The following is a 26,890-nucleotide window of genomic DNA, read 5'->3' as shown; positions in this document are numbered from 1 at the left end:
CACCTTAAAACATGTTAGAACATAGGATAGGACTTGAGATCCGTGCAATCTGAAAACAAGTCATGAAAGAATGGCTGCTAAGGCAGTGATGTGCGCTTGCTGGAGGTTTGCCTGCTGTGAGGATGGCAAGTGGACATCATTTGAAGACTGCATGCATTTTGTTTAATGAGTGGCTTCTGGGATGTTCTGTAACTGAAGTTCTTTGCAATGCTTTCTGCACGTAGTATTTTCTTTCAACTGAAACTACAGTAGAGGGAGAAAAAGCTTAGTGCATTTCTTTTTTATCCCTTAGCTTAAGTGTTGTGTAAGCTACATGACAGAAAGAGCAGGTGACATCCCATACGTGAATATGGAATCACTCTTGTGAGATAGAATGCAGAGATTGCTTACGGACTGAGAGGAATATATTTCAGGAAGGAAGGGAAGAATTACCTTTTATTCCATTACGTAAAAGTGAAAAAGTAATGATTATGCAGCTGTGCTTTTTAGGTTCCTCTATTTGAAATCAGGTTACTGCGCTTAACACGCTACTGCTTCTTTTAACTTTCTTCCAACCTTTTTGTCTTCCAGCTTCTTGCAAGTGTTCACTGATAGCACAGCGAGCAGAGCTCTGTACATCAATGAAAAACTACCAGCAAGCTCTCCATGATGCGGACATCCTCTGCCGAAGCAAACCCCACTGGCCTGCGGTATGGTGCTTGCATGCTGCAAACTGCTTGTTCTCAGGACTTCTCTGGGGGGCTAAATGGCACTGGTGAAGTCATTGCTGGGAGAACATTGTGGTGTTATCAGGACTGGAAACATAGACTGGAAGCTAATTTCTTCGCAGGACAAGTCTGGAAGGTCCTTAGCGCGGGATTTCTGCAGTGGGCATTCAGTGATGTGATTACGTTTGTGCTGGTGCCTATTGATCTGTTAGAGCTTGTGCAGTAGCTTGGATCAGAATCACATTCAGAAGTCATCAGTGGCATGGGATTGCTTTTCCGTTTGGGATGGTGTGCTCTGGCAGTGAGTGGCTTTGCCAGCCTCCTGGCAACAGTGTCTTTCTGAGGAGTATCCCAGACAGTATTTCAGGTTTTACTCTTTTTATTTTTCCCTCAATACTGAGTTCATACATCAGATTCCTGCCTGTGTGATGTAGTGATTCATGCTGGGGCGGGATTTTTTTTCCTAACAAATGAGGTTCTTGGAAGCACTAGTAGTGGGCAGTTGGAAGCAAGTGTCAGAAACAGTGTTAAGGTAGAAAGGGGAGGAAGCATGTGGTGCCCACAGTTGATGCCTGAAGGCAGGCTAGGTGTCCCCACGGCTCACCCTGCCTAGGACCTCTATCCCTCACCTGTCACTAGCAGAACTGCAGCATGGCTTTGACCAGATCAAGCCTCCAGACTGAAAGACAGGGTGTCATGGGTTGTAGGCAGGGTTGTAGGAAGACCTTGGCAACTCTTTGGCCTTATGAAGAAGGCTGAGGTGTTGCATAAACCCATTGGTGTGGCAAGCCTTAGCACAGAAGCTGCATCTTGGTCTCTGTTTGAGCTAGGTGGGATGAGCACAGAGGTACCATCTGATACATATAGCTTCTGGTAAGTTGGATACTCATCTCCCAAAGGTATCTGTCTTGTCACGCATTAAAACCTTTTCTGTTTGAAAGCAGATCATAATCTTACCCCCACCTTCAATTCTGCTCTTTAAAATTTGACTTTCTATTTAGGTTCACTTTCTAGTCAAGGCAGGAATTCATCTTGAGCAGTGTCCATTGTGTTTTATATGCAAAGGGAGACAAATGAATTAAGCACATTCAAATGTTTTCTTGGAGCGTCTTTTTTGTTTGCCTTGCATCCATGGAAATGTGATGTGTGTCAGTCGTAGGCGGATAAAGATTTTGTTAATCGCATCTCTGAAGAATGCTAATTGAAAATGAAAGTTGTCATCACGGCATACCAGCAGTATCACAGATACATTTTGCTTGTGTATGTCAGAATTTCCACAGAAGTTTTGGCGATCCAGAATTAGCATTATTCAGGAATTCTGCTTTGTTTTGCATCTTGCATTGTTTCATCCAGTGGCAAAGCGAAGGCGACAGTGGTAGTCTTGTAAGATCTGTTCTTCACAGGCATGATTTTTGGTGTTGAATCTTTAGATGCTTCTTCCACAGACAGCCCAGACCAGCCCTCCATTTGCAGTGTGGATGAGGAAATTAGTCTTGTATTTGGAAAACTGGAAGACACCGAACTACCTTGTAGCTTTTCCAGGGCAGCGGAGCAAACTTTTCTGCAGTGTCAGGATGGTTAGGAGCTCTGGAAAAAAAGTGTTTAGAGAGGCCGTGCAAGCATCAAAATGAAAAGGGGTCAGGACTCTGCAGTACCTCTCCTCTTATCATATTTAGAAAAAAAAAGCATGCAGATCTTGATGTGAAATGTCTCCAGCATGCTAACTGCATCCTGGTTCTCAGAAGCTGAAAGTCATTGCTTGGGGACCATATCAAGCTCTTGCACGCTCCTTGGACTCAATCTCCTATTGGGAAATGTGCTTTCTGCTTGCTGGGATAAACAGGCTGCTCTTTTCTGTGTTTTGAGAAGTAGTCAAATTTACCTGCTCAGTCCTTGTATTGGGTGATGGCTGCGTACTGAGACTTCTTGTTTATGACATACAGTGACTAGCCCTTCCTACACAGTGTCTGTTACTTTCTTTTGCTGTAATCCTCCTCCTTTTCTACCAGACAGTGGAAAGGTAGAGGTCGTAACAGGCCTCAACTTGAAGGGCTGCACTGAAAGGGTGAGGGAAGTTTACCTGCTGGGTAAGATTACGTGATACCGGATCTTTTTGCGAGAGCATGAGGAACAGAAAAAGACATCTGCTTATCTGACCAGTCTCTCAGCCTTCAGCACAGCCTGAAGATAATTGTGTGAATCAGAGGTGGACTAGTGTTCATTTTCAAGAGCAGATGTTTACAAACGCATTTAGTTTCTCTCCACCTTTAAGGAAATAATTTCCGGACTCAGATTTGAGCTGCAAATTGACATCCATAGGGAAATTCAGAAGTGAGGCATTCCACTCTCACCACTACTAAGCAAAGTAGGACTTGTCTCCAAGCTGATTTCTTTTACCTCTGCCGTGGGTGTGTCACTCCAGGATGTGGAGAGGTAGGATGAGCTAAAAGGTTTCAGGTTAAACACTGCCAAGTTGCCCTACATTCACAATATATTGATATATTGTTATTCTGTGATTCTGTGATATTTTCTACCCAAATAAAATAGGACAAGGCACTCAGCAAAAGCGAGTGTCCTAAACCTGAAATATTTTGCTCCCTCCAGCACCGCAGCCAAACCTGCCCTGTGTTTTCCACATAACTCCATTACTGTTCAGACAGCCCTGGTACAGGAAACCATTCTCTGAACTACAAGGAGCCCTGTAGGGTATGTTGCGGTCTGAGACAGGGAGACAAACAGCCCTCCTTCCTCTGTCAAGTCCTCTGCTGAGGAAAGGAGCAGTGTTTTTGGCTGGGGGTGCTGCTGCACTGGAGACTTTCTGTTCAACAGGGGAGGGAATGGCTTTCTTGTTCACCTGCAAAATGGAAGGAATGGCCAAGTTTGTGTGCTAGTGTCTTACTGCCACATGAGAAATGATCTCTAGATTTGTGCGTTTTCTTTGTGCAAACAGGGTCATTATGTGAAAGCAAAAGCTCTTTCTGGATTGGAAAGGACTGAGGAAGCATTGAAGGAGTTTCTCTATTGTGTTGCCTTAAATCCTGAATGGAGCTCAATGAAGAAAGAAGCCCAGAAGGTATCAAATGTGTTTACCATTTGTTTCTTGGCCATTACACTTCTCTGTAGAGGTGCTTCCATCACAGAGATAGTGTATTTGCAGACTACACCACAAATCTTTAGGTTGGACCACTGCCATTTGTAGATGATGCTTGCAGTGTGTCAGCAGGATTTGAATATGCCTGGATTTCATAAGCTTAAGGCTCCTAATTTGAGTGCCCAACAGAAAACCTCTTCATGTGGGAAATGATGGGGGTGGAAGAGGGGGAGTTCCGTGGCAGGCGAAAAACCCAACCCTGTAGTCTCTGTATAACTTCCCATAAGGGGACGTGGCTGTTTGCCCCTGGTTACATTCTCTTTCAGTCTATATGAGGAACAGAGGCTTTTGAGAAGGGAGGTGGACCGCAAGTTCCTACAGAGAGGAGGGCATTGGGTTGTGCCTATGGTTGTGGTGGGCAGTGCCACATGAGTTTCCTGTGGATGTTGGGGAATGTAGGATCCCGCAGTTGTTGCAAGCCTCTTGGCATTCAGAAGCTACACAGTTTGTTCATGCCTGTTTGTACAAACATAAAGATCCGTGTTGTAATTGTTGTTCTTTTTCTCTCTCTTTCTCTCTAATCAACTAGATAATGTGTGAGATGTTTTTCCCAGCCTTTGAAAATGTGCATGATAGTCTAACGGCACCTTTCTCTAGTCGAACATCCCATACGAGATTGAAACCTGCATTTTTAAGTAGCATAAACACACAGTCAGCTGCTGAAGATAGTTCTATTGCTGGGTCCTCAAAGGTATAGTAAAAAGTATTCAACATATAAGTACCAAAAATAATACAAGGATCTGTCTGATCTGTGTGACGTTGTCTTTGTCGGCCCTCGTGTAGGCACTTATTCCATGGTAAGCCTGTTTTCTCCAGTTACTGTCGTATCTCTTGTTGGGACATGTTTTTTCGGAAAAACAGATCAAAACTCTTTGTTCAGAAAACAATGTGATGCCTTCATGCGGAGGTCTGTTATATTCTGTCTTTATTTTGTATCTTTTTTTTTTTCTTCCTTTATGTCTTTTATGGGATTTTAGTGTGATAGAAACACAGCTGCTAGACTGAAGGCTTTGGGAGAGAAGTCTCTATTTAATGCAACTTGAGAGTGGCCTTGTTTCATGTGGACCTCTGTTCCTTTCTAAGCTCAGTGTAGTTACACCGACCTATATAACTAATATTAATAATTAGAAAATAAAACCTGTCTCATGCTGTGTATAACTGTTCTTACTTTCTTTAGGATACTGTGTTCAGGTTAACAAAAAACCCGTCCCAAGAATCTGATGTATTTAGAAGCACTGATTCTCCCGCTTCCCATAATGTACTGGATCGCTATTTTGAAGACAGCAAGAAGTCTTTGGGAGCTATTCTCTCCAATTTACCTGGGGCTGGCTTAAAAAGAAAGCTATCCAGTGATATGAGGGATATACAAAGCTTGGACGTCCCCAGTAAGATCCCTAAGAAAGGTTTGTGCTGTCTCTTGGGATTTTCATTTGCTCATGTTCAAAAACTACTTTTTTCTCCCTCTCTTTTTAGGTGTAAATGAAACTTTTCCTATATGGATTTGTAGTCTAGCAAATATCTTTCTGCTCTTAACAGTGTTGCTTAACAGTGGTATTCCTGTCTTCTTGGAGCACATAGAGTTTAAAGATGTTTATGTTCAAATACTATTTATGTTATTCCAGAGCAGTTTAAATTCATTCAGTGAACACTGCATTTTTCTTCTGATAACTTATAATCCACTAACAGTTTAGTCTTTGTATTGCTGGCATTCACATTTTCTAAGTCTCAGAGGTATAGTGGAATGTCATTGTTTTTCTATATGAAGTAAAGATACAGTAAGCCTGGAAACTGATCTTTAACTGGCATCAGAAAGAGTCACATGCGACTTTACATGAAATTTGCCAAGCAAACAAAGGAGCCCTTTGAAGGGTAATAAGCCCACCCAGTCACCCAGTTTGCTGTTGCTTGATAGCTATGCTTACAGTTGGTATGTTTCTCAGGCTTTCAACAGAGACCTCTGATGTGTTTTTAGTACTCTGGGAAAAAATGCTGAAGGCAGTATATTGCACTGAGTAATGAAATAATTGGGAAAAGAGGCTTTTAAAATGCCACTGTACTAGCATGCATTTTTTAAAGGAAATGCAAGCCCACACCTCCTTGACCAATCTGATTTCTGCCTTGAAATATCACAAGTCTCCAAGTGCTGCTGCTTGTCTGCCACCTCAGCAAATTACCAATTTACAGCCAGTTTCAGGTCATGGTGTTGTGAAGGGAAAAATCCCGTACTCGTCTCTGAACTGCAGGCTCAGTAAATAGATTGTGAAATCCAACGCTCTTCTATCTCCACAGCAAAGGGCAGAGATCGCATTCTACCCAGAACCATTAATTTCTGGTCTGTGCTAGATCCTGATGCCACGCTACTATTTGCAGAATAACGCAGTTAGGTTCTTGCTGTTACTAAAGGCTAACATGCAAGATGTAGGTTAAAGATAACGCTGTTTTTCTTTGTAGGCCACACCAGTGCCCTCTCCCCTTTCCTGTCTGCACTCGAGATAAACCAGATGCTCAGCACAAGTTATCTTTTAACAAAATATCCCAGTGCTTCAACTTAACATCAAAAAGCCGAGCTCCTTTTTTTGTTTTGTTTTGTTTTGCTTTTTTTCACTGTCAAGAATTTGGTTCGTAAAAAGGTCGTGAAGGCTCTGTTGCAATTCTTGCTGAGAAAAAAAGATGTGGACTGTAAAAGAAGCTGCAGAATCTGGTGAGGTATTGAAACAGGCTGCCCAGGGAGCTGCTGGAGGCATTATCCCTGGAAACTTTCAGACATCACAGGGAGTGACATGGTATAGAGCGGTCACAAGCACAGGTTGGCAGCTGGACTTAGATGGTCTTAGCGATCTTTCCAACCTTTATGATTCTATGATTAATCTGCTTGCATTAATGTCATCAGAAGCCTAAGCTGGTAGCTCTTGAGCTTAAATATTGCTATGGCGTTTGAGGCCTGTAGTCTTTAGATGTGTTCATTACAGCAATACGCACCACCTTCAATAAACAAGACGGACAGAATTTTGTGTGAAATATTCTGTCTCTGTATTTGCCAGCAGCATTAGCTCATATAACTCCAGTAGCCCTTTAGAGTGAAGCTGTGTGAAACATAGGATTTCCACAGCGGGATAGTCTAGAAGCGTGTGAGCCTTTTTATACTGGTAAGAAAAATTATTCCTGCTGAGACATCTATAATAAACACTGATGAAATAGTTTAGCTGTGTGTAAACAAATTAAATTCTGGACTTAACATGCTTAAAAACATCTGGCCTGGCTGATGTGGGAGTAGCGATGGTGGTGGGAAAGCAACAGCAGAATATTTTAAAAACTAGACTTTGAAAATAACAACCATTTTTGGAGAAGCAATTCGTGGGTATTCTGCTCTGAATTGCTTTCTCTGGCCATCATCCTCTGCTCTCCGAAAAACTTCCTGCCAGAAAGTCTAAAACTTAAATGGAAAATATGTTTATTTGAAACAAAGCTTCAAAAAAGAAAAGAGAGAATTTAGTTACGAAAAACGACTTAGCATTTGAAACTGCAGTAATGCTAAAATATTTACTGTAATCATCACCTTAACTTCTAGATGCGGATGTTTTACCTGAAAACGCTGTCATCTCTTCAAGTGAGATACCAACAACTCTTGTTGATGCGTCGGACTTTGAGTGTTCCCTCTGCATGAGGTATGGCTGTGCTGACCTGTGATTAAGATCTGAAAGCCTTTCTAGCTTCTGTCGTGTCAGAAGGGAAAGCAGCCAAGGAGTGCTAAAACCATTGCTTCATTTCTTTTTCCTGAATTTGGATTCGATATATGTGTACAGACACAGCCTTCATTATGCACCAACTTTACCACTTCAGAAATGAAAACCTTTTTTATGTCTTTGGATAAAATTGTCACCTGTAATTTACGCAAAAGCAGGAAGGCGTGAGATAGTGAGGCCTTCTCCCTTGTTTCCACTGTTTAGGAATCTCTGTTGTTTTATGTTGACAGCTTAGGTTTTTTTGTTCCCTGTTTTCGTGTTCAGGTTGTTCTATGAACCTGTTACCACTCCCTGTGGACACACCTTTTGCCTCAAATGCCTCGAGCGTTGCCTTGACCATAACCCACATTGCCCACTCTGCAAAGAAAAGCTGTCAGAAGTAAGTATATCCTTGTCCCAGTTAATAAAAATATTCAAAGCTGAGTTCTTTTGATAATGTGTATAAGAAGTGATCCTGTTCTCTACTTGCAGAACAGTGTGGTAGTACTCACAGCATCAAGCTGTGTACGGACCTGATTTGTTCCAGAATATATTTTGTTGTTCCTTGGGGAAAAAAACAAAACAAAACAAACAAAAAACAAAAAGAAGAAGGAAAAAAAGCAGGATTTGCTGGTGCTTAAAGGAATAGATACTTCAGTATCATGTCAGGCTTGTGCTTGTGGAGTCTGAGTGTGTTCCTACCATCAGTCTGTATTTCTACTAGTAGTGGAGAAGGAATGGGCACTCCTTGGTCAAACCTTGTGCTCCAATAGACATAACGTGTCTTACAGTTGGAGTACTTCTTGGGGAGCAGTAACCTGGCAGCTCTAGGGTAAAATAATATATGTATTTTCTACAGAAACAGGGAGAAACTGCCTGTTCTTGGTGGTAGTACAAATTCTGTCAGAAGTGAAGCTGATGGTCACTATTGTGAGACTCATATCCTGAAGTAGAAGTTTTTCAGCCCAAAGGCTGAAGCTAATGTGCCTTAGGAAAGGGGATGGCTTGGGAGAAAGGCTTGTTACCTGACTTCTTGTTATCAGGCTTCAGAGTTGACTCTTCCTTACAGTTCTTGGCGAGCAGAACTTACAAAAAGACCGTCCTTACAGAAGAACTGATAGTCCGTTACTTGCCAGAGGAATTATCTGAAAGGAAGAAAGTCTATGAGGAAGAAATGAAGGAATTGTCAAAGTAAGCTCTCTTTTTAACTGCTGATAACTGTTAGAAAAATGTATTTTTTAGCCTGAGTTACTGAAGAAACTTTATATTTGATTACAAAATTGCACAAAGTGAATGAATTTCTAAAAACAAACCGTTCACGTTTCATAATTTTTACATGGTTGGTGCGAATAAACAACACGTTAGGATGGTAGAGAGCCACAACTGTATTCTTAAAGATAATAGCTTTATTCCTCTGGATCAATGTAATATCAGCTTTAAAAGTTTTAATGGGGTTTCTTTAGGTATAGAAACCCTATTATAAATGCGTCATACTTCAGGTCAGTAGAAGTTCAGGGATTTGTTGCTGTGTCAGTGACACATGAAACTTACTCTACAACTCAACTAAGAAGAAAAATAAAACATGGAGTTAAACCTGGAAAAGTAACACGAGGATTAGTGTCCTTCAAACTTAAAGGACGTTACCGAGCTTTGGAATTCTCCGCACTTTGCTTTAAATGTGATTAGTGCTTAGTTACTATGTTATTATAAAAAGTTGTGACCAAAATATTTCTGCTTGTATTTAAGCTAGATGCATCTGTATGCACCTCTGGGAAAGACTTCTGGCTATTATTTCCTCACTTTTCCTTTATAAAACTAGATTAGATGAATTGTTTCCTTAATACATGAACAGAAAGAGACTTGAAATGTACTTTTCCTGTGGAAATGACAAACCACAACCAGATAGACATTTAATGAGTCTAAGGAAACCATTGGAAGTGGTGATATTTTACGGGTTTTTTGCTAAATGTAACAGTGCCCAGGAAAAAAATGAACTTTTTTTTAAACAATTATCTTACAGTTTGAACAAAGATGTTCCCATCTTCGTATGTACCATGGCCTTCCCTACCATTCCTTGCCCACTTCATGTTTTTGAACCTCGTTATCGCCTGATGATAAGAAGATGCATGGAGACTGGTACCAAACAGTTTGGCATGTGCTTAGCTGATGAACTGAAAGGGTAAGGAGATGAGCTAGAATGTCCTTTGTTGCAGTGTTGTTGTGTTGATGGGGTACTGTAGCAAAGCGTTCTTGTCTCCTCTGACCACTGTGGTTCCTTCCAGTCCTGTATGAACCAATACAGGCGTTGGTGGCTTTTTACTTTAGCGTATCAAACATTCTTTTAGATGCAAAGATGTTATTTTTATTGCTCCCCTGTTGGATGGATAGCAAAAATACAACTCATCTTGCTATGACAGGCTCCAGAAATAGCACTAAATCGTGTGTGTGGTTGGAAAGCTTTCTAGCCTGTTTATTCTAGCGAAAGCTGACAGTGTGGATGAGGTTGCTCTTCTGTCTGCTCATTTAAAAGAAAAACAAACACAAAAAACCAACCCAAATCTTGCATAGCTTTCCTGCATGGGCAGAATCGTTCGAATGAGACGAAGGGTACACTTGGCTGAGAAGCCTGTATTGCTACTGAACATTGAATTTTGATGTTTGTCTTTACTGCTGTGTTGCAATGTCTAAGCTCTGCAGTAAGTGGGTGACACTGTCTTTGTATATGATCCTTTTTTGTAAATTCCAGCACTGGTGTGTTTCTACCTTCCCGTGTGGGGATGAGAAATAGTGATTAAAATAAAAGTCTAGATGAAAGGGAAAAGGGATAAGCAGATAATCTTGGGGGAGAAAATAAATGACGTGGTCTGAAGAGACATTTGTCTTGTGAGATATGATAGGAAGTTGTTTACTTCACAAGAATGATTCAGAATTGCCAGTGTGGGAAGTCTTAAGAACACATTAAGCATCCTCAGGAGCAGCCTTTTTGTAGGGGATCATGGCTGGAGACAAGAGGAGGGCAGTCATACCCAGGTTTGGCAGCCTTTCCTTCTCCAGTTCAGGGATGTTTTTTCTCTCAGATGAGAGGACGAAGGTAGCAGTAAGAATGCAGGAGATGCTTCAGCTGGCTCTGGCTGTGCTCCATACCCATTTGACATGCTGTTGATGGTGCACTCCCAGTGGAGTTCAGGTTCCTACAGCAGCTGTCATGCTGTGATCCACCGCAGTCTTATTCTCAATTTTCTGGAAGCAAATATGTTTAAGAGTGAGAAGAAAAGGACCCTGTGGCATCAGTGATAATTGATCCCTGCACATCTGGGAAGGCTTAGTACAACGGGACAAGGGGTCACACTCCTAAAAACACACATTTATTTGATAGTGCCTGAAAGGGTGCTTTAAAATGCGGCTAGTAAGGCTAGATACAGTTAACATGCTCTGTCTGTTTAGAGCTACTGAAATAATTACACATTTTAAGCATGGTGCCTTCCAATTAAATTAAAAACTGAAGTGCAGGAAGCCTTTATTTGTAGTCACCTAGCAGGCTGTTGTGGTGTCTTACACAAGTAAAGAAATAATTTTGTTTGTTCAAAATTGCGAAACCTAATGAGAAGAAGAAAGTAGGGAAACTTGTTTTGCCTCATCTACTGAGGCAAGAGTATGGAAGGCTGAGATTCTTACCTCCCTTGAAAGACACAGTGACAAGTCAAATTAAGTTCATTACCTTCCTCTGCTTTGCTTTGTCCACTAAAAATTAAACCTTAGAGAAGAATTGTTTATAAGCTTCTAAGACATGTCAGTACATGTTATACTCATGTCCAGGTGCTTTCTTGTCTCTCTTTGATAAAAGTCACTTTCCATACAAAAGTAACTTCTCAAAGAATGACAAAGAAACATCTCTTGCGGATGAATTTTTGAACTCTATATGAATGCCATTAAAATCCTTAAAAAAAGGAAGAAGGAAGGAAGGAAGGAAGGAAGGAAGGAAGGAAGGAAGGAAGGAAGGAAGGAAGGAAGGAAGGAAGGAAGGAAGGAAGGAAGGAAGGAAGGAAGGAAGGAAGGAAGGAAGGAAGGAAGGAAGGAAGGAAGGAAGGAAGGAAGGAAGGAAGGAAGGAAGGAAGGAAGGAAGGAAGGAAGGAAGGGAGGGAGGGAGGGAGGGAGGGAGGGAGGGAGGGAGGGAGGGAGGGAGGGAGGGAGGGAGGGAGGGAGGGAGGGAGGGAGGGAGGGAGGGAGGGAGGGAGGGAGGGAGGGAGGGAGGGAGGGAGGAAGGAAGGAAGGAAGGAAGGAAGGAAGGAAGGAAGGAAGGAAGGAAGGAAGGAAGGAAGGAAGGAAGGAAGGAAGGAAGGAAGGAAGGAAGGAAGGAAGGAAGGAAGGAAGGAAGGAAGGAAGGAAGGGAGGAAGGGAGGGAGGAAGGGAGGGAGGAAGGGAGGGAGGAAGGGAGGGAGGAAGGGAGGGAGGAAGGGAGGGAGGAAGGGAGGGAGGAAGGGAGGGAGGAAGGGAGGGAGGAAGGGAGGGAGGAAGGAAGGGAGGAAGGAAGGGAGGAAGGAAGGGAGGAAGGAAGGGAGGAAGGAAGGGAGGAAGGGAGGGAGGAAGGGAGGGAGGAAGGGAGGGAGGAAGGGAGGGAGGAAGGGAGGGAGGAAGGGAGGGAGGAAGGAAGGAAGGAAGGAAGGAAGGAAGGAAGGAAGGAAGGAAGGAAGGAAGGAAGGAAGGAAGGAAGGAAGGAAGGAAGGAAAGAAAGAAAGAAAGAAAGAAAAAGGGTTTGTAGCAGTTTAATTGGTGCTTAATCTGATCTTTCAATAATAAATTCAGTTGTAATCTCAGTGGTCAAGCACACAGGGCTTAGTGGTATTTAGCTGTATGCGTCTTGCTCTTCCTCAGCGTGCATAGTACAATGGCCAGAAGAGAATGGCTGTTCACAGCAGTCAGCTTTTTTCCTCCCCGAACCTTGAATTCCAGTGGAATAGAAACAGGAGTCATTTCCCAGCAGCGCTGCTATTTCTTCATTACTCTGATTGAACAAATGGCCAAGCCCTGGTATAACAAGTGTTTCCCTGATAGAACATTTTTTTGGATCCTGTAGGGATTTGTTATCTTGAGATCAGGGTAGGTACGGTGCATTCTCTTGGTTAGCAGTAAGCTGAGGTACAAGGCTGCAAACACTGGCAGATCAGAGTGCCACAGCACGGAACTGCTGTGTGATCAGCTTCCATAATGAACTAACTAAAGCACAGGTGCAGAGTAGATAAGCCTAATTAATTTAAATAAAATGTTGTTGCATGCTACTTTCCAGAACTCAATTTAAATGTTTGCCTTAAATATAACAGATGTGATTGCACTTTTATAAGGGGGGGGGGGGGCATTTTATTTTGGTTAACTTAAAGGATACAAGGGCAAGAATAGTCTTGCTCTGTAGAAACCTTTTCCTCCTACAGCCTGTAATCCTTTGTTTACACCTCACAGTAGGGGGATTGCCCTCCTAACCCTACATTTGTGCCTCAGTTCCTTGACTTCCTTATGGTATCTTTACCCATCTGGTTTTCTTTGCAAAGCAGGAGAATTTGCCACAAGCAGCTGGCAACTCACAGCTCCATTTAGCTTTCCTGTCCCTTCTCTACCTCCCTTAAATACATAGGCTCTGAAGGTGCTGCTGCCTTGGACCTCCATGGAAGGCAAAAAGGGTGGGGGTTGTGTGGCTTAAGTGCATAAGCAGAAATGTATTGTCACCAGAGCAAGGACCTCTTTCAAATACAAGGTGGTGAATTAGGCCCAGTATTTGTCCTGATGTATATAAATGCTTGTTGATGATTTCCACTTTTATACCCTTCTGTCATTTCAGATTTGCAGATCATGGCTGTATATTAGAGATCAGGGACGTAAAGTTTTTTCCTGATGGACGCTCAGTTGTTGATACAGTTGGTGTCCGTCGTTTTAGGGTCTTAAGCCATGGCCAGCGAGATGGATATAACACAGCAAACATCGAATATCTTGAAGATAAAAAGGTGATCTATGGTGCAAAGTTATTCATACCCATGTATTGCTGGATTCACTTAAATAGCCTTTCCTTGTTGCATTTCAAGTTAGATGTGCATTATTTTTTAATCGATATTATAAATACTGTAGCTCTGTTTTGACAACCATAGAACAAACTCAGCTTGTCTCTTACACACTTCCCTTTCTTCCTTTCTGTCCTTACAATTATCTCCGCTTGAAGTGTTGCACTGCCTTCATGAATCTCTTACATAGCTTCTGATACTCAGGTCTGTCATGACATATAGGTGAGCTCAGAGTAGTGTTTTAAAACTGGTAAGGGCTTATCACCCATCTAAGAACACCTCTGTTAGTAAAGAATTGGCCATTCTCTTTGTCCACTGAACACAGGAGATCGGTGTAAAGTTTGGCAGACTTCCTATGACTTCCCAGCTCTGGTTTGCAGAACAGCTCCTCAAATAAATGCGGGAGTCTGTTATTAAAATGAGATCTTCATGACATACAGTTACTGTGCCTGTACAGACATCCATCAAAGCTGACTGAGAGCTGAGAAGTGCCGGGAGGGGAGTAATTGTACAAACAAGTCCTCTTACAGTACCTGCAGCAAGTGAAGTGCTTGTGATGGGTGTTGGCCAAAGTGTGAATTTTTGGCCATACTTAATTATGGCACCTGGGTCGTCTTCAGAGCACATCTGTAAAATCTTGATCCCTCTTAACATTGAACCTAGTAGTCTTATGCCAGTTGATGAAATCCATTCTGATCTTGCAGATCTTCAGCACACTTCCGTGGCTGAAGTGTGAGTCTGTAAAATCCAGGTAGGGCTCTTGCAGCTTGTACAGGATGATACAGTGTTGTTCACCAGGTGGGGGAGAGATGTTGTGGGGTGCCTCCCCACCATGGAAGCTCCAAATATGTAATCTGTTCACAGTGTTCAGATCCCCAGAGAACAATAGTGGAGGATACATGTCAAGGCATTGCTTTCTAGACGGTGCCAGAGACTCACCTCTTTGTTATTAGAGTGAGATTTAACTTGTCTCACTTCAGTGGCTGATGTCTGATTTTAGCACTGTACATTCCTGTTGCAGTCAGGGATGAGAAGACTCAGTCCAAAGCTGCCTATTTGTCTGCTCTATTGTAGATATCTACCTTAAGATGAGATTAATTGCCCACTAGATCTGTTCCTCCTCATCTAGAAAGGGCAACCAGAGCAGCTGGCTCAGATATGTGTCTGAGTAACCCAGAGGAAATACACTGTTAGACTGTACAGACCTAAAAGAAAACAAACAAAAATAATTTGCAGTGTTGTTTTTTTGCTTATGCTGTTTTCCTTTTCCCTAATGCCTAATAGCCAGCCCTATGCAACTAAAATACTCTTTGCAAGGGTCTGTTTTTTTTAAATGCTATTCCTGGTACTGGGAAGTCATTCACTTTCTCTGCTTCCTGCCTGCACATTTCTGCCCTCCTCCACTTTCTCCTTGGCTGTTCTACCATGACCTTAACACTTGCAGGAAGTATTGCTGATTTCTAAATGCTGTAGAAACCCTATGCTTGTGCTGAGCGGCAGTAGAAGTTCTTGAGTTTTACCAGACAATATACGAAAGTTCAGAGGTCATTTAGTGACAGGGACTTAAGGTCACGGGTTTGAAATGATTGATATGATGTTCTGGGATTAGAAAGCAAATTCTTCTGTTGTGCCAACAGTTATGTTATTAATGAGTAACTTCTCTAGGAAGTGTCATTTCAGAACATGTAGGGGAGGGTTCCATCACCCAGGTTTGAAATATGAGAGTTGGGTACAGTTTGCTTAGATGTGGACAGCTGAACAGTTGCAGTCACTGCATTATTGTGCTTCACTTGCTTCTGGCAGAACATACGAACTCCATAGTACCAAACTTGTTTTGTTCCATCTTCTTTTAACAATAAGGTTGAAGGACCAGAGTATGAAGAACTTGTCCGCCTTCATGATTCAGTTTATGATCAAGCTGTTGCCTGGTTTACTTCTCTTAAAGACAATATGAAGGTGCAAATTCTCAATCATTTTGGGTCCATGCCAGGAAAAGAACCAGAGCCACAGGTAATAAATCTTTACTATTAATTCATAATTATTCCTTGTGTGTTTTTTACACAAAGCTGTTTTCTCATAGAGGTTTTTACTGGATTTTTGTGCATTCTAGGCTCCTTTTATTTACCCAATTTTGTTCCATTTGCATGAAGCATGGAAAGCAATGATCATATATCAAATAAGTTAATATATGAAGAGATCAGCCTTAATGGAGCAAAAAGACAAGGAGAATGGCTGAAATCAAATGCTTAGTAACTGCTTTTAGTTTTACGATGCATTTCTGTACAAACAGAAGGTGGGAAGGAAGGTACTGGTCTTAATCAGGCAGTGTTGGTGAATACATGATTGTCTTTCCATCCTTTTACAGAGCAACCCCAGTGGTCCTGCCTGGTACTGGTGGCTCTTGGCAGTGTTGCCTCTGGAGAACAGAGCTCAGCTGGCTATATTGGCTATGACCTCCCTTAAAGATCGTCTTATTGCCATCAGACGCGTCTTGATATTTGTGACTCGCAAAAGACCTAGATAACATGATCTTCAGTTGTGAACACGCACTGAAAGCATCTCATGACTGGTTGTTTGTGGGGGGTGAGAGAGGAGGGGTTGTTGTTTGGTTGGTTTTTTTTTAAAGATTTTCTCAAATATGAACAGCCATTTGTGACTGTGTCCAGCATCCATCGATTGCATCGGTTTGTTGTCCTGGGTATTCACCAAACATTGCACTCTTCTGTTTTCCCGGTGAAATCTGAGCCTCTACAAAGCTGTGCTACAGTTAGAACGTAGTTGATAAATGTGGATAAATTGCTTCAGAATACTATGATAGAGTTAATGTTTCTAGCCTGCAAGAGAGTTAAGTACTAGAGTAGCACCGCTGGCCTACATGTGATTTGGATTTCTGCTTAGTAGGAAAAGGAAACTGGACAGTGAATTAAAGAGATGTTTCCTAGACTTTCTTGAAGATAGTGAACAGAAGAGGAGCTGCTCTTCCCGGCCAAAGTATACATGAAGACTATAACGAGCAGTATGCTCTGTTAGTGAACTGGTAGACAGTCCATCATACACCCACATCTCTCTTTTTCAGGAAATATAAGTCTGTGAGGAAAGAAAAAACAACACCTAAGCAGTTTGTGGTCAAGGCATCTGAGGATGTTCATCTGAAAGAATAATAGCTACTGAATAAATACACTATTTAGTAGCCTTAGGTAATCCCTCATGTTGTGATATATGTGTTGTAGCAGATTGAGTATGTACAAAATGCTTGGAAGGGTGTACTTTGGATTATTTGAAAAGAAAAAATCAAAGTAGACCTAGCTGGTCTTATCACTAAATTCAGCTCATACCAGCTTTCTAAACTATGATGAATGCTGCTGTGAAATAATGATTTCACTCCAAGTACTAGGAAGGCAGACGGCAGGTTTTTTTGACTATGTGTTGTGCAAGGGGGACTGACAAGGATAGAACACCATTTCCCATTTACCTGCAGTGTCATGCCAACCTTGTGGTACATTGGATTGATCTCTATTGAACGTGTTTCAAACCGAAAGTATTGTAGCTTAGTACCCGTTGCTGTATGTGTTGGAAATCAGTCCATGATAACACCATGAACAGAGGCACGAACCGAACACTATAAAGGCAAGTCTCAATGCAAGCTCAAGTCAGGTGTTAACCTTCATTTGTGTTATTGATTTTTATAGACTGTTTTGTTAATATCTAACTTTGATAGCTCTGAAATTGATTGCTTATCAGTCAAATGATCAACATTTGCTCGATTGCCAATGAAATAACTAACAGTGTTACTAATTCAATTGGCATGATTTCCTGTAAGCATTTCCTAGAATTGATACTACCAACAAGGAAAAAAAGTTGACTTGAATCCTAACGTGCTGCAAGTATAGCAAGACCGATAAAGACTTACTCATGTGCAGAAGTCTGGTAAGATGAAATGGCTGTTTACCTAAATGGTCAAAGTGCCTGGTTTCTTTTTTAGTTCTTTTTCCTTACTTGTCAATGAAGATGTATTTAAACCTTTTTTTGTTTCAATTTGCACATGAGTTCTGGAAGAAGACTGCATCGAACTGCAGTAATCGACATATATTACCTGCTCTCTTTGGGTATTGTAGTAATAACCTGTGTGGTCTGGGAAACAAAAGTACTGAGTTGTTTTTTTCCTTTCAGCAAATGGCTACCACAAATGGTTTCTGTAACATACCCTGAATGTACTGTAACTGCCTCTACCTTGAACACGCCTTTTCTATTTAAATAATTTGTAAGTATATTCTCTGAATTGTGAAGTGACAACCAATGATGTAATAACCTCTACAGTAGCCTTCTACAAGTTCTGCTACCATCAACCAAAATGCTAACAATCCAAGTTGAATGCATTTCCTCCAGGATTCGAAGATGCTGAAGAAAAAGCATTGAAATATAAAGTAATTTCCAGAGAATTGTTCTGTGTATCGGAGAGGAAATGCCAGGAGTCAGTAGGTCTTCAGCCCACTATCAGCTCAGCTACGGCAGGGTGGTTTTGCAGACTAATTCTTAGACCGGAAGATGGACTGTGTTTGATCTTGCAATCCTTTCTGTTCAACTTCCTGTTCTTCCCACCCCTTTTTATGCTGTGTATTTCTCCTAGATTCAGTCATCTCGCTCCTTCATGTGTGTGGCCTAGTTTTGAGTATTAGTAGTTTGGCTGCAAGGGACGCCGATGGTATTGTGTATTGCTGGTCCCTGATCTTCCATGTGCTTACATTTGCTTTTAGGAGTGTGTTTAAGAAGAAAAAAAAAAAAAGAAAGAAAAAAATCAAGGTGCTAGTTAGTTAGTTAGTGTCTTTTTGGCTTTGCCTCAGTATCTAATGTGAATATTCTTCATTGCAAAAGTGATTTTTCAAGATATCTACTGTCGAGGTACTTCTAACAGGAAACTCTACAGAACAAAAGAGGTTGTTTACTGCTGTTCTGTAATGTGTAAAGAGACATTCTACATGGAAAGCGACATTACCGTGTTCATGAAGGCCTGCATAATTGATGAAACGATCGTTATCAACCAGAAAGCTGAATTGTAGGGGGATTTTTTTTTAGTCGAGGTTTTTGAGTACATCAGTAGCAGCGTGTTTTGGAGAACTGATACAACTTCAGAATTGTCTGCGTGTGGATGCAGATAATCACATAAACAGCCCAAAGCTGTCATTTCTTCCGAAACACTGAATGCTGATCAAATAGCGAAGCTTTAAGAAAACAAACAAGTCACCACTACCCTTTGGTACTCGCATCCTACGGGTGAGTACTGGTGTCGTTGTTACCAAATTCTCTCTGCCATATAGTCTCTACAGCATCCAGTAGTACCTCATTGGAACAGCTAGCTATCTCGTTCCTCTCTAGGCTGGAGGAAGTGTCTGCGTTACAGCCGTTCTGCGCTTGTGTGTAACTCGTCACCAAGGTACCTATGGAAGCACGGAGCTGAGCTCCTGGGAAAAATAGACAGGATCTGTTGCCTTTCTAGCTCATTACACTTTTCTTGCTTGCTGTCCAAGCAAGGATGCTGGGGTATATGATGAGTCTTTTCACTGTGGTGAATGTGGCCCTTCTTTATACATCATAAAGAGGCCAACAACAAAAAAAAAATCCCTCTACCTCTACACCTGTTGTTCACCTGTAAAGCTTCAAGCTACAAAATAATATATATTTTAACCTTTTTTTGTCTTTTAGAAGCATACTAATTGTTTGCCACCGAGGCCTTTTATCTACTGTATTTTAATATGTTAATTTGATAGTCATCGAGATCTCTTTGTACTTCTAACCTGTAGATCTTGTCATGTTTCTTACTGCTCCTTTTTCCTTGTTCTCCAGTCCACTTTTAAATCGATGATAGAAACCTGTACATTCTCTATTCCTATTACATTTTACACTAGTGGAACTGGTATTTTGGTAGCGCCTTAATTTTGCAGTTGTGAAATGATTGTATCAACTCTTATCTGGGGCTTCTGCCCAGATATCGACGAGTATGTTTAATGTAGATAAACTTGAAACCATTTTTTTACTGTTTTAAAGCTAGTTACAAAGTGGAGTGTGTACATATGTATAAATATAAATTATTAATCTGCACCTTTTTGTATCTAGTAAATAGCGGAGGAGTTCATGTTCTAACCACATTTGACACTTCTTGTTGCATAAGCAAAGCCAAAACTTTTTTTAAAAATTGCAATGTTCATTTCATGTATATTTGCAATATTCATGGGAAATGTATTTAATTTATGTGATATTTGGAATAAAACAGAATGAGTTTATAAGCACGCGAGTTTATGGGAAGCATCTTCGAAGGGAGAAAGCGCAAAAGTTCATGTTACGGATTTCATTCCATGCAGTTGTGAATGTGTGGACGAGTGGATGTGAAGTGCTTCTCATTCTCATAACGTGCCACTGGCTCTGTAGTGCTTCTGGCTTTCAACTGCAAGAAGGTTGGAAGCATGTGGTCTGAAGTTGAGGAAGATGACACTAGTTCCCCTGTCTACTGAAAAACATGCAGCAAAGAAGTGAGACAAACTGTGAAGAGTTAAAAGGCTTTAGGGCCACGCTGCTACTCAGTGTTCAACGCTACCTGCATCCCCAAGATGTGGTGCTTCAGTCAGCAACATTTGCTATCTGTTATCACTGCCACGTGTGCATTTGCTGTCACTGAACAGCAAGAAGTCACCGAGTGCTGGTATCAGAAAGAGACTGATAGTCTGATTCCCTGACAAGTGCCTGGGGAAGGGGATGGCCTCACAGTTTTAAGATGCAAACAGCACCTGAGAAGCAGTGCTGAGATGCTTCAGTTCATAGATGATGGCATTTTAAGGGGTTTAGTCCCATTGTGAATGTAGTGGAGGAGTCTGTAGGAGACCACAGTGGAGTTTGATGAGGCTTTGTGTGCGCAAGCAAGAGATGGGTGTCAGAGGGAATGGGTCTTCAGAGAACTTGGGAATGATGGTGAGCCCACCAAACCTGTACAGCTTCATGAAGACCTCTTGCCCTTGTAACTTGTTAGATTTTCATCTCCTGCATGTTTTTAGTTAGGAGATGATAACTGAGATGCAAAAAGGCATTGTATCAAATGATGCTAATTTCCCTGAGCCTTAGAGCGATACCCCACTCAAAGCGTGTGAACCTTAGTACTGTGTTACCCTGATAGCACTGCTTTCTGCTTCAACAAAGCACGAACCCAAAATAACTGGTTCTGTCCAGCAGACTCAGTTTTTCACTTACATTTGGAAAGCTAAACCTGGAAGCTGTTGACTATTCAGCCATAGAATTAGAAAAATGAGTAATCTGGACCAAAAAGTATGAGGCCAAGTGTCTTGGAGGGTGGGGAAGATACATGAATCCATGCCAGAACTTTCCTGAGTTCATTGCATGAATGCATGTGGTACACTCGAAGCTGAAAGTTATGTTTTTAATCACATTTACATTATGCGGTGGGGATATGCTGTTTGTAAATGGAGATGAGTACTGTGTGCTGACAACTTCTGTAGCTCAGTTCTGCCATATGTGGGATTTGGCTTTATTGGCTACACGTGGGAAATCATGAATCCATAGAAGTGTCTTCATTGCTACTTTCCTTTTGGGGCAAAATCAGCGCTGAACACGTCTCCTGGAAGTACCTGGAGTTTGAAGACAGAAGCTGGATCAGAAGCTGGTCCTGAGGGCCAGGCCAGTAAACACAGACTAGACGTAATGAACCATTGATTTACACTCAGGGAAACTGTTCTGGTCCCGATTCTCCTTTCCAGTATATTCCAGAGGAAGAGAGGAACTTTCTGCCCTCCAGTTTCAGTGATTAACCAGGAGAAGGAGGTCAGTGGTGTGCAGGCACAGTAGAGCAGGTTTCCAACCAAATTCCTCTAAGGCACTCTGGCTTTAAGCACAAGCCTGTCCCTGCAGAGCTCCTCAGCAGTTAGAGTGAGATAGGCATGTTGCTGCAGTCACTAGGAGTCCCAGGAGAGCGTGCCCTAGTCTCAGCTGGGGCTGAAGAACTGAAGATAGGGGCAATTAAAAGGGGCAGATAATGTACTTGACGGGAGTATCATGTCAAACAGGATTCTCAAACGATACTCTCAGTATCCAACCAGACCCAAGGGTGGCACATTGCCAGTACCCAACAGCATTGGGTTTTTAATCATAGCAACCGCCAAAGGGAAACACCTCCACACAGCCCGTGAAACCCATTCACATTAACTGTGGCATGAAGTCCTATGTTCAACCCACAAACCACCTGAGAGACCCACCACTCATTGTGGTTATGTTCTTTGCTGTGATCCCCATTGTTGCCTGTCCATAGCTCTTGTTCAGTCCTTGTCTTTTCTGGGAAGACATGAAAGGTAAGAAACAAACCAAACACTATGAAAATCCTGCAGGCTCAGCGGTTGCCAGGGTTTTGGTTCATGCTGCAGGTGCAGGCAGCAGGACTCGTGTCAGATCTAACATAGAAAGACGCTTCTAAAGCAGAAGGAGGGAGAAATAGATACTGTGATGTCCTTCAATGTAAGATATCCAACTCCAAGCCCAGGTTCAGCCCTGCCCTGGAGCAAATAGCTCATGTTTTCTGCTGGTGTCTGACACCTTGTTTGTTGGCTGGCTGCCCTTGTTGGCTTACAGAAGACGGTTTCTAGCAGATGGACTTGCTGTGGTTAAGTAGTCACAGTGTCAGAAATGTCTAAATTCTCTGTGCCCGCTTTATTTTCTTTAATCTGAAATTATTCTCCCTGAAAAGGAGGAGGCAAGGGCATCCATTGCCCAAATGAAAGTCCACCTAGCCAGACCTTGCCCAGCACCCATATGTTTTCACCACTCCCTTCTCTGTGATTGTGTTGCAGTGTTTATGTGATGCTGTGAGGCTGCGTGGGGATCTGATCCTCCACTAACATGTCTTCTAGCAATTCTGATCGAACCAGTTCTTTGTCAGAGAGAACTGGCACTTTAATAAGAATGCCAAGGTGAAGTTAGTTTCTGCAGCTCAAGTTCACTCCATCAGAGTGAATGCCTCCTTCTAGACTGGGCTGCTCACAACCCCATTCAGCCTGGCCTTGAAGATGGAGAGCAACTCCTAGTTAAGTAAACACGTGAAGCCCTATGTAGAATTCAGATCCAAAGGATGAAAACCCAAAGCTTAAATTCCAAATGGAGGCTGACATTCAAATAGAGTTATTCAAAGAAAATAGGTCTTAACCTATTCACTCAAAGCCAGAATTCACTATATGTTCTGTGTATTTTCATCTCATGCTGCTCCCTCCCAGTTCTTTGTTTCTTTGGTCTCTGCTGGTTCTGTAGGGCAGGAGACTTCATGAGGAAGCATCATGTTTATGTTGGGATCAGAACAATTCTAGACCAGCGGCTATTTGCTTAAGGTGCACCAGTACCAGAGCTTAAGTGCCTTGTGGACACATTCTTATGCACTGGAAGAAATGAAGTACCCAGGAAAGCATTGGAGTCCTTAGGGAGGTGGTGGTGTCACCGTCCCTGGAGGTGTTCAAGAAACACATGGATGTGGCACTAAGGGATGTGGTCAGAGGGCATGCTCTTTTCCAAACTTAACGATTCTTACTTTAGAGTAAGTTTTCACTCTCTTTGTCACTGTTGTTATGGATCAGCTCTCTTCCTGCTCTGCTCCCACACCAGGAGTAACTACGAGGCTCAAAACTGAGCACACTCAGTCCCAGCAGCAGAGCTGTGACCGTAAATCCTGCATAAGAACTGGATGATATTCAAATGTTCTTTCTGAATGTTTACGAGTACCAGACACTTGAAAAGTACAAGAAACGCTTGGATGGGAGAAAAAAAAATGGAAGGAATCTCACATTTTTTTCCCCAGATTCCTCAATTAGAGGATTAGATATGTCTTGAAAAGCTTTTTCTCTGGCAAACTCCTAGCACACAGAATAAGAGGGAGGCTGTAACCTTTAATAAGTAAGGCTGGACAGTCATGGCATTCATTAAAGTTATCCATTCTCTCTTTAATTCTGCAATACTGTGATCTTGGTGCTATGGTATATTAACAAATTCCACACATTAATTGTGCACTGAGGACTTTTCTACTCCTCTCACTCTTTTTCTTTTTGTTCAGTTTCAGCATCTCTATTATTTTTGACAAGTTTTCTGTTGCTAAAAGGCCCAAATCCATCACACTTTCCTGAAGAAGTTTTGTAACAAAATGAACCTCCCTCTCTTCACACATTTGAATGCTTTATTCGCTGTGTAGGTAGTTGCGGGACAGCATCCAGTAACTTTTCATCCAAATTTTGGGCTCCTTGTTTTGCAGAGGTGCCTCCTTACCAGATGGTGCTTTCAAGCAAGTAATTTTCCTGTTTATTTTGCAGCAATTGACTTTGCTTAAGTGTCAGCTTTGGCTAGAGTTCTTCAAATATTGGCCTTATGTGCTGATTCTACAGTGCAGAGGCTTCTTTATTTTATATTTATGGCTAATAACAGCCAGTTCCTTCTCAAGGATGTGTACTAACTGTTCTCCCAGTTATAAGGCAGCCAGGTTTACCTTTTTATTTTTTCCCTCTGGGCTGTTGGTTCCAGTTTGCCTTTAGCTCAGTGCTCTGTTACTGCTGTGCTTAGGGCTGGAAAATCTGTTGGCACTGAGGAGTTAAATATTTCTGAGTTCTCACTTGAATCATCTGTCCCTGCTTCAGGAGTCAGTTTGCTTGCAAGCACGTATGGGATTGGAGTCCATCCTGGAACAGGAGCGCGCGGCTCACGTCCAACATGCACCCGCTCAGGCAGAGGCCAGGGAACAGCTACTGTACGTGCAAATACACTGAGAACAGAAGGGGACACGGAGGAGGCAGGGAGAACTAGCTAAGGACATGGTGTTGCTTTGAGTCCTTACATTTTAACTGGGAGAAGGAATCCAAGGAAAGACATGAAGTTTTTGGCTGTACCTTTGCTTTTAAAGTGCATGTAAGATTGTTCTCTGGCACGGACGCTGCCTATCACAAAGCAGCCTGTGTCCATAGTGTTAAGCGCTCTTTCCCAGGCACGCTGTGAAGCCGTGCACAAAGTACCTGCTGGGAATGGTGCTCTGAGCTGTATCTATGTGACGGTACGCTCCCCGGTCTGACTGCTGTCTTGCTCAAGCAGCATTTGTGTTGTATAACTCCATCTGTAACAGTCTGCAAATCCGAGGGGAGTGGAGGGGAGTATTATGCTGCGAGAGCCAAAAGCCTTCCTCAGCTCTTCTCAGCTTGCTAGGGCACAGATGGTTGTTTTTGAACCTTGGTGGCTGCTTTTAGGTAATGAGAAGTTCCATGAGGAGGGAACCCAGGTGCAGCAGGGGGTGAGCACAGCTGGCACTGTGGCTGTGAGGCTCTGCCTGGCTTCAGATGCAGCGCTGGTATAGGGATCCCTAGCATGCATCTCCTAGGCAAGCACATATGCTAGGAGTTACATTGCTTTAGCTTGATCTCCTTAAATGAAATATAAAGTCTTGGTCCCCTAAGTGTTTAGGAAGTAGAGGACTGGAAAAGGGGTGATGAGATCACATGCAAGTGTCCTAAGGGATGTCCACTGGTATGTCACGTGAAGACAGGACATGAGTGCAGTCTTATGCATACAGGGCTGCTGATGACTGAAAAGCCTGCAGAGAGCTGCATTAAAAAGGAGCAGAAGGACATCAGACTGGGCTGAATAAAGGCCTGCCTGGCACAGTGCCCTCCTGCTGGCAACAGCAAAAAAAAACAACAGGGAAACAGGGCAACACCGATACTTCTCCCAGCCTGCAGCAACTGAGAGACTTCCTGAGACATATGCAGTGTCTGCATGTTTTGGACCCCTCAGCAGATCTCTTTTCTGTAAATCTCATGGCACCTTTTTTCAACCTGTGGGTAACTCCATCATCCACAGCCTTGTTTGATGAGGATGTTGACAGGCTGCCATGTTGTTATGCTGTCATATACTCTCATCAACAGAAAACCCAGGCTTCACCATTCATTAGTCACAGGGCTACAAAGATGGTGATGGATCTGGAGGGCTAGACCTATGAGGAGCAGTTGAGTGAGGCGCCTCAGTGTGCTCAGTGCAGAGCAGAGGAGCTGAGGGGAGGCCTGATGGCAGCTGCAGCTCCTCACAGGTGATGAGATAGATGCCACTGTTTACCTTACTGCTGGTCTTTGTCAGGGTAAATCAGAGATGTTTCTGCTGGCAGTGGAGCTTGTGTTACACGATCCAAACATATTTGTAGCCATTTTTTTTTTTTTTTCTATTCAACAGGCAGTTTTACCATTTCTTCTGCCCACAGCTTTAGGAAGCCAGACAGTTGGCAAAGTGGAACAGATGGTGGAGACAAATCTGCCTGCAGCACTCTAACTAGAAGATGTTTCTACTATCTGTGAAGGAAGTGGCCACAAAATATAGATGCTGATCAGACTGAAGCCATGAATTTCAATGTCCTTTAAGCCACTATCGAAAGGTGGCATCAGAGAGGCCCCTTCTGAGCTTTAGAAGCATAAGATGGCAGTAGGTTGTGCTAGCGCTTTCAGGTAGGTGCTGAAGTAATAGTTGTTACCTGGTGGGCACCATGGGTGGCACCAGTGCTTTGCTCAGCACCATGTCTCAGTGGGCCTATATATGACCTTATAGCTCAGAGCTGGACTGTGTCATTTATGTTAATCACTGTCATGCTTAAAGAATACCTGATGTATATAAACCATAAAATATTCCCTCCTGTCCATCTTGAAGGCTCTGGCTATCCCTGCCAGCAGTGGCAGAAAGATGTCTCACAATGAGATTTAAAAAATCCCCATTTTAAAGCTAAACTAAGAGCAATGCAGAGCTGTTGGCATCACTTCTTTTCTGCCTCAGCACCTTCAGTTTGTCTCTCTTACAGCTCAACAGACCCTTCTTTTCTCTCTCTGCCCTTATTCTGCTGTTTTTTTTCCTCCCTTTTCAGTCTCACAGCAACCTCTTACAGTCTGGAATGACTCTCCAAGCACCAGCGGGTGTTCCATATGTGAGAGCAGAAATTACATGTTGTACTGCTGTTTTCTCCTTGAAGACACGTTGCCTTTGGGGAAGAGGGTGGTGTGAGCAAAGCTGTGTTCAGCCTCTGGACATGTGCATGACTCAGCATTGTTTTTATCTTTGTACCTCCCAGACAGGGGCCTAGCTGTCCTACCATTGCATCCCTCCTGCTGTCTCGCCTCAGCTAAGACAGTTTCTCTTTCCCCTTCTGCCAAGCAGTGGGACATGGTTATGCTCCTGTAATAAATGAGCATTGCCTGGAGGTGCGATACC

General features: G+C 42.5%; 1 protein-coding gene across 2 annotated transcripts in view; it reads left to right on the top strand.

Moving 5' to 3' along the window:
* Nucleotides 1-19,911, top strand: part of LONRF2 (LON peptidase N-terminal domain and ring finger 2) — a 34,837-nt gene extending 14,926 nt beyond the window's left edge. Inside the window, exons 2-12 of one of the 2 annotated variants that reach the window (XM_015850501.2) lie at nucleotides 571-689; nucleotides 3,658-3,780; nucleotides 4,388-4,549; nucleotides 5,036-5,261; nucleotides 7,427-7,523; nucleotides 7,866-7,980; nucleotides 8,650-8,771; nucleotides 9,601-9,759; nucleotides 13,411-13,573; nucleotides 15,488-15,637; nucleotides 15,993-19,911. In XM_015850501.2, coding sequence (XP_015705987.1) covers nucleotides 571-689; nucleotides 3,658-3,780; nucleotides 4,388-4,549; nucleotides 5,036-5,261; nucleotides 7,427-7,523; nucleotides 7,866-7,980; nucleotides 8,650-8,771; nucleotides 9,601-9,759; nucleotides 13,411-13,573; nucleotides 15,488-15,637; nucleotides 15,993-16,151 — 1,595 coding nt within the window. In that variant the 3' untranslated portion in view covers nucleotides 16,152-19,911. Of the gene's footprint in view, nucleotides 1-570; nucleotides 690-3,657; nucleotides 3,781-4,387; nucleotides 4,550-5,035; nucleotides 5,262-7,426; nucleotides 7,524-7,865; nucleotides 7,981-8,649; nucleotides 8,772-9,600; nucleotides 10,611-10,692; nucleotides 11,600-13,410; nucleotides 13,574-15,487; nucleotides 15,638-15,992 lie in introns of those variants that run through there. The other variant, XR_014941137.1, reaches the window with a different exon arrangement.
* The last annotated feature ends 6,979 nt before the right edge of the window (nucleotides 19,912-26,890 follow it).

This window comes from Coturnix japonica, chromosome 1, assembly GCF_054131305.1.
Source record: "Coturnix japonica strain WE chromosome 1, WE-NBRP24, whole genome shotgun sequence".
Taxonomy (NCBI): Eukaryota; Metazoa; Chordata; class Aves; order Galliformes; family Phasianidae; genus Coturnix; species Coturnix japonica.
This window is presented reverse-complemented; position numbering and strand designations above follow the sequence as displayed.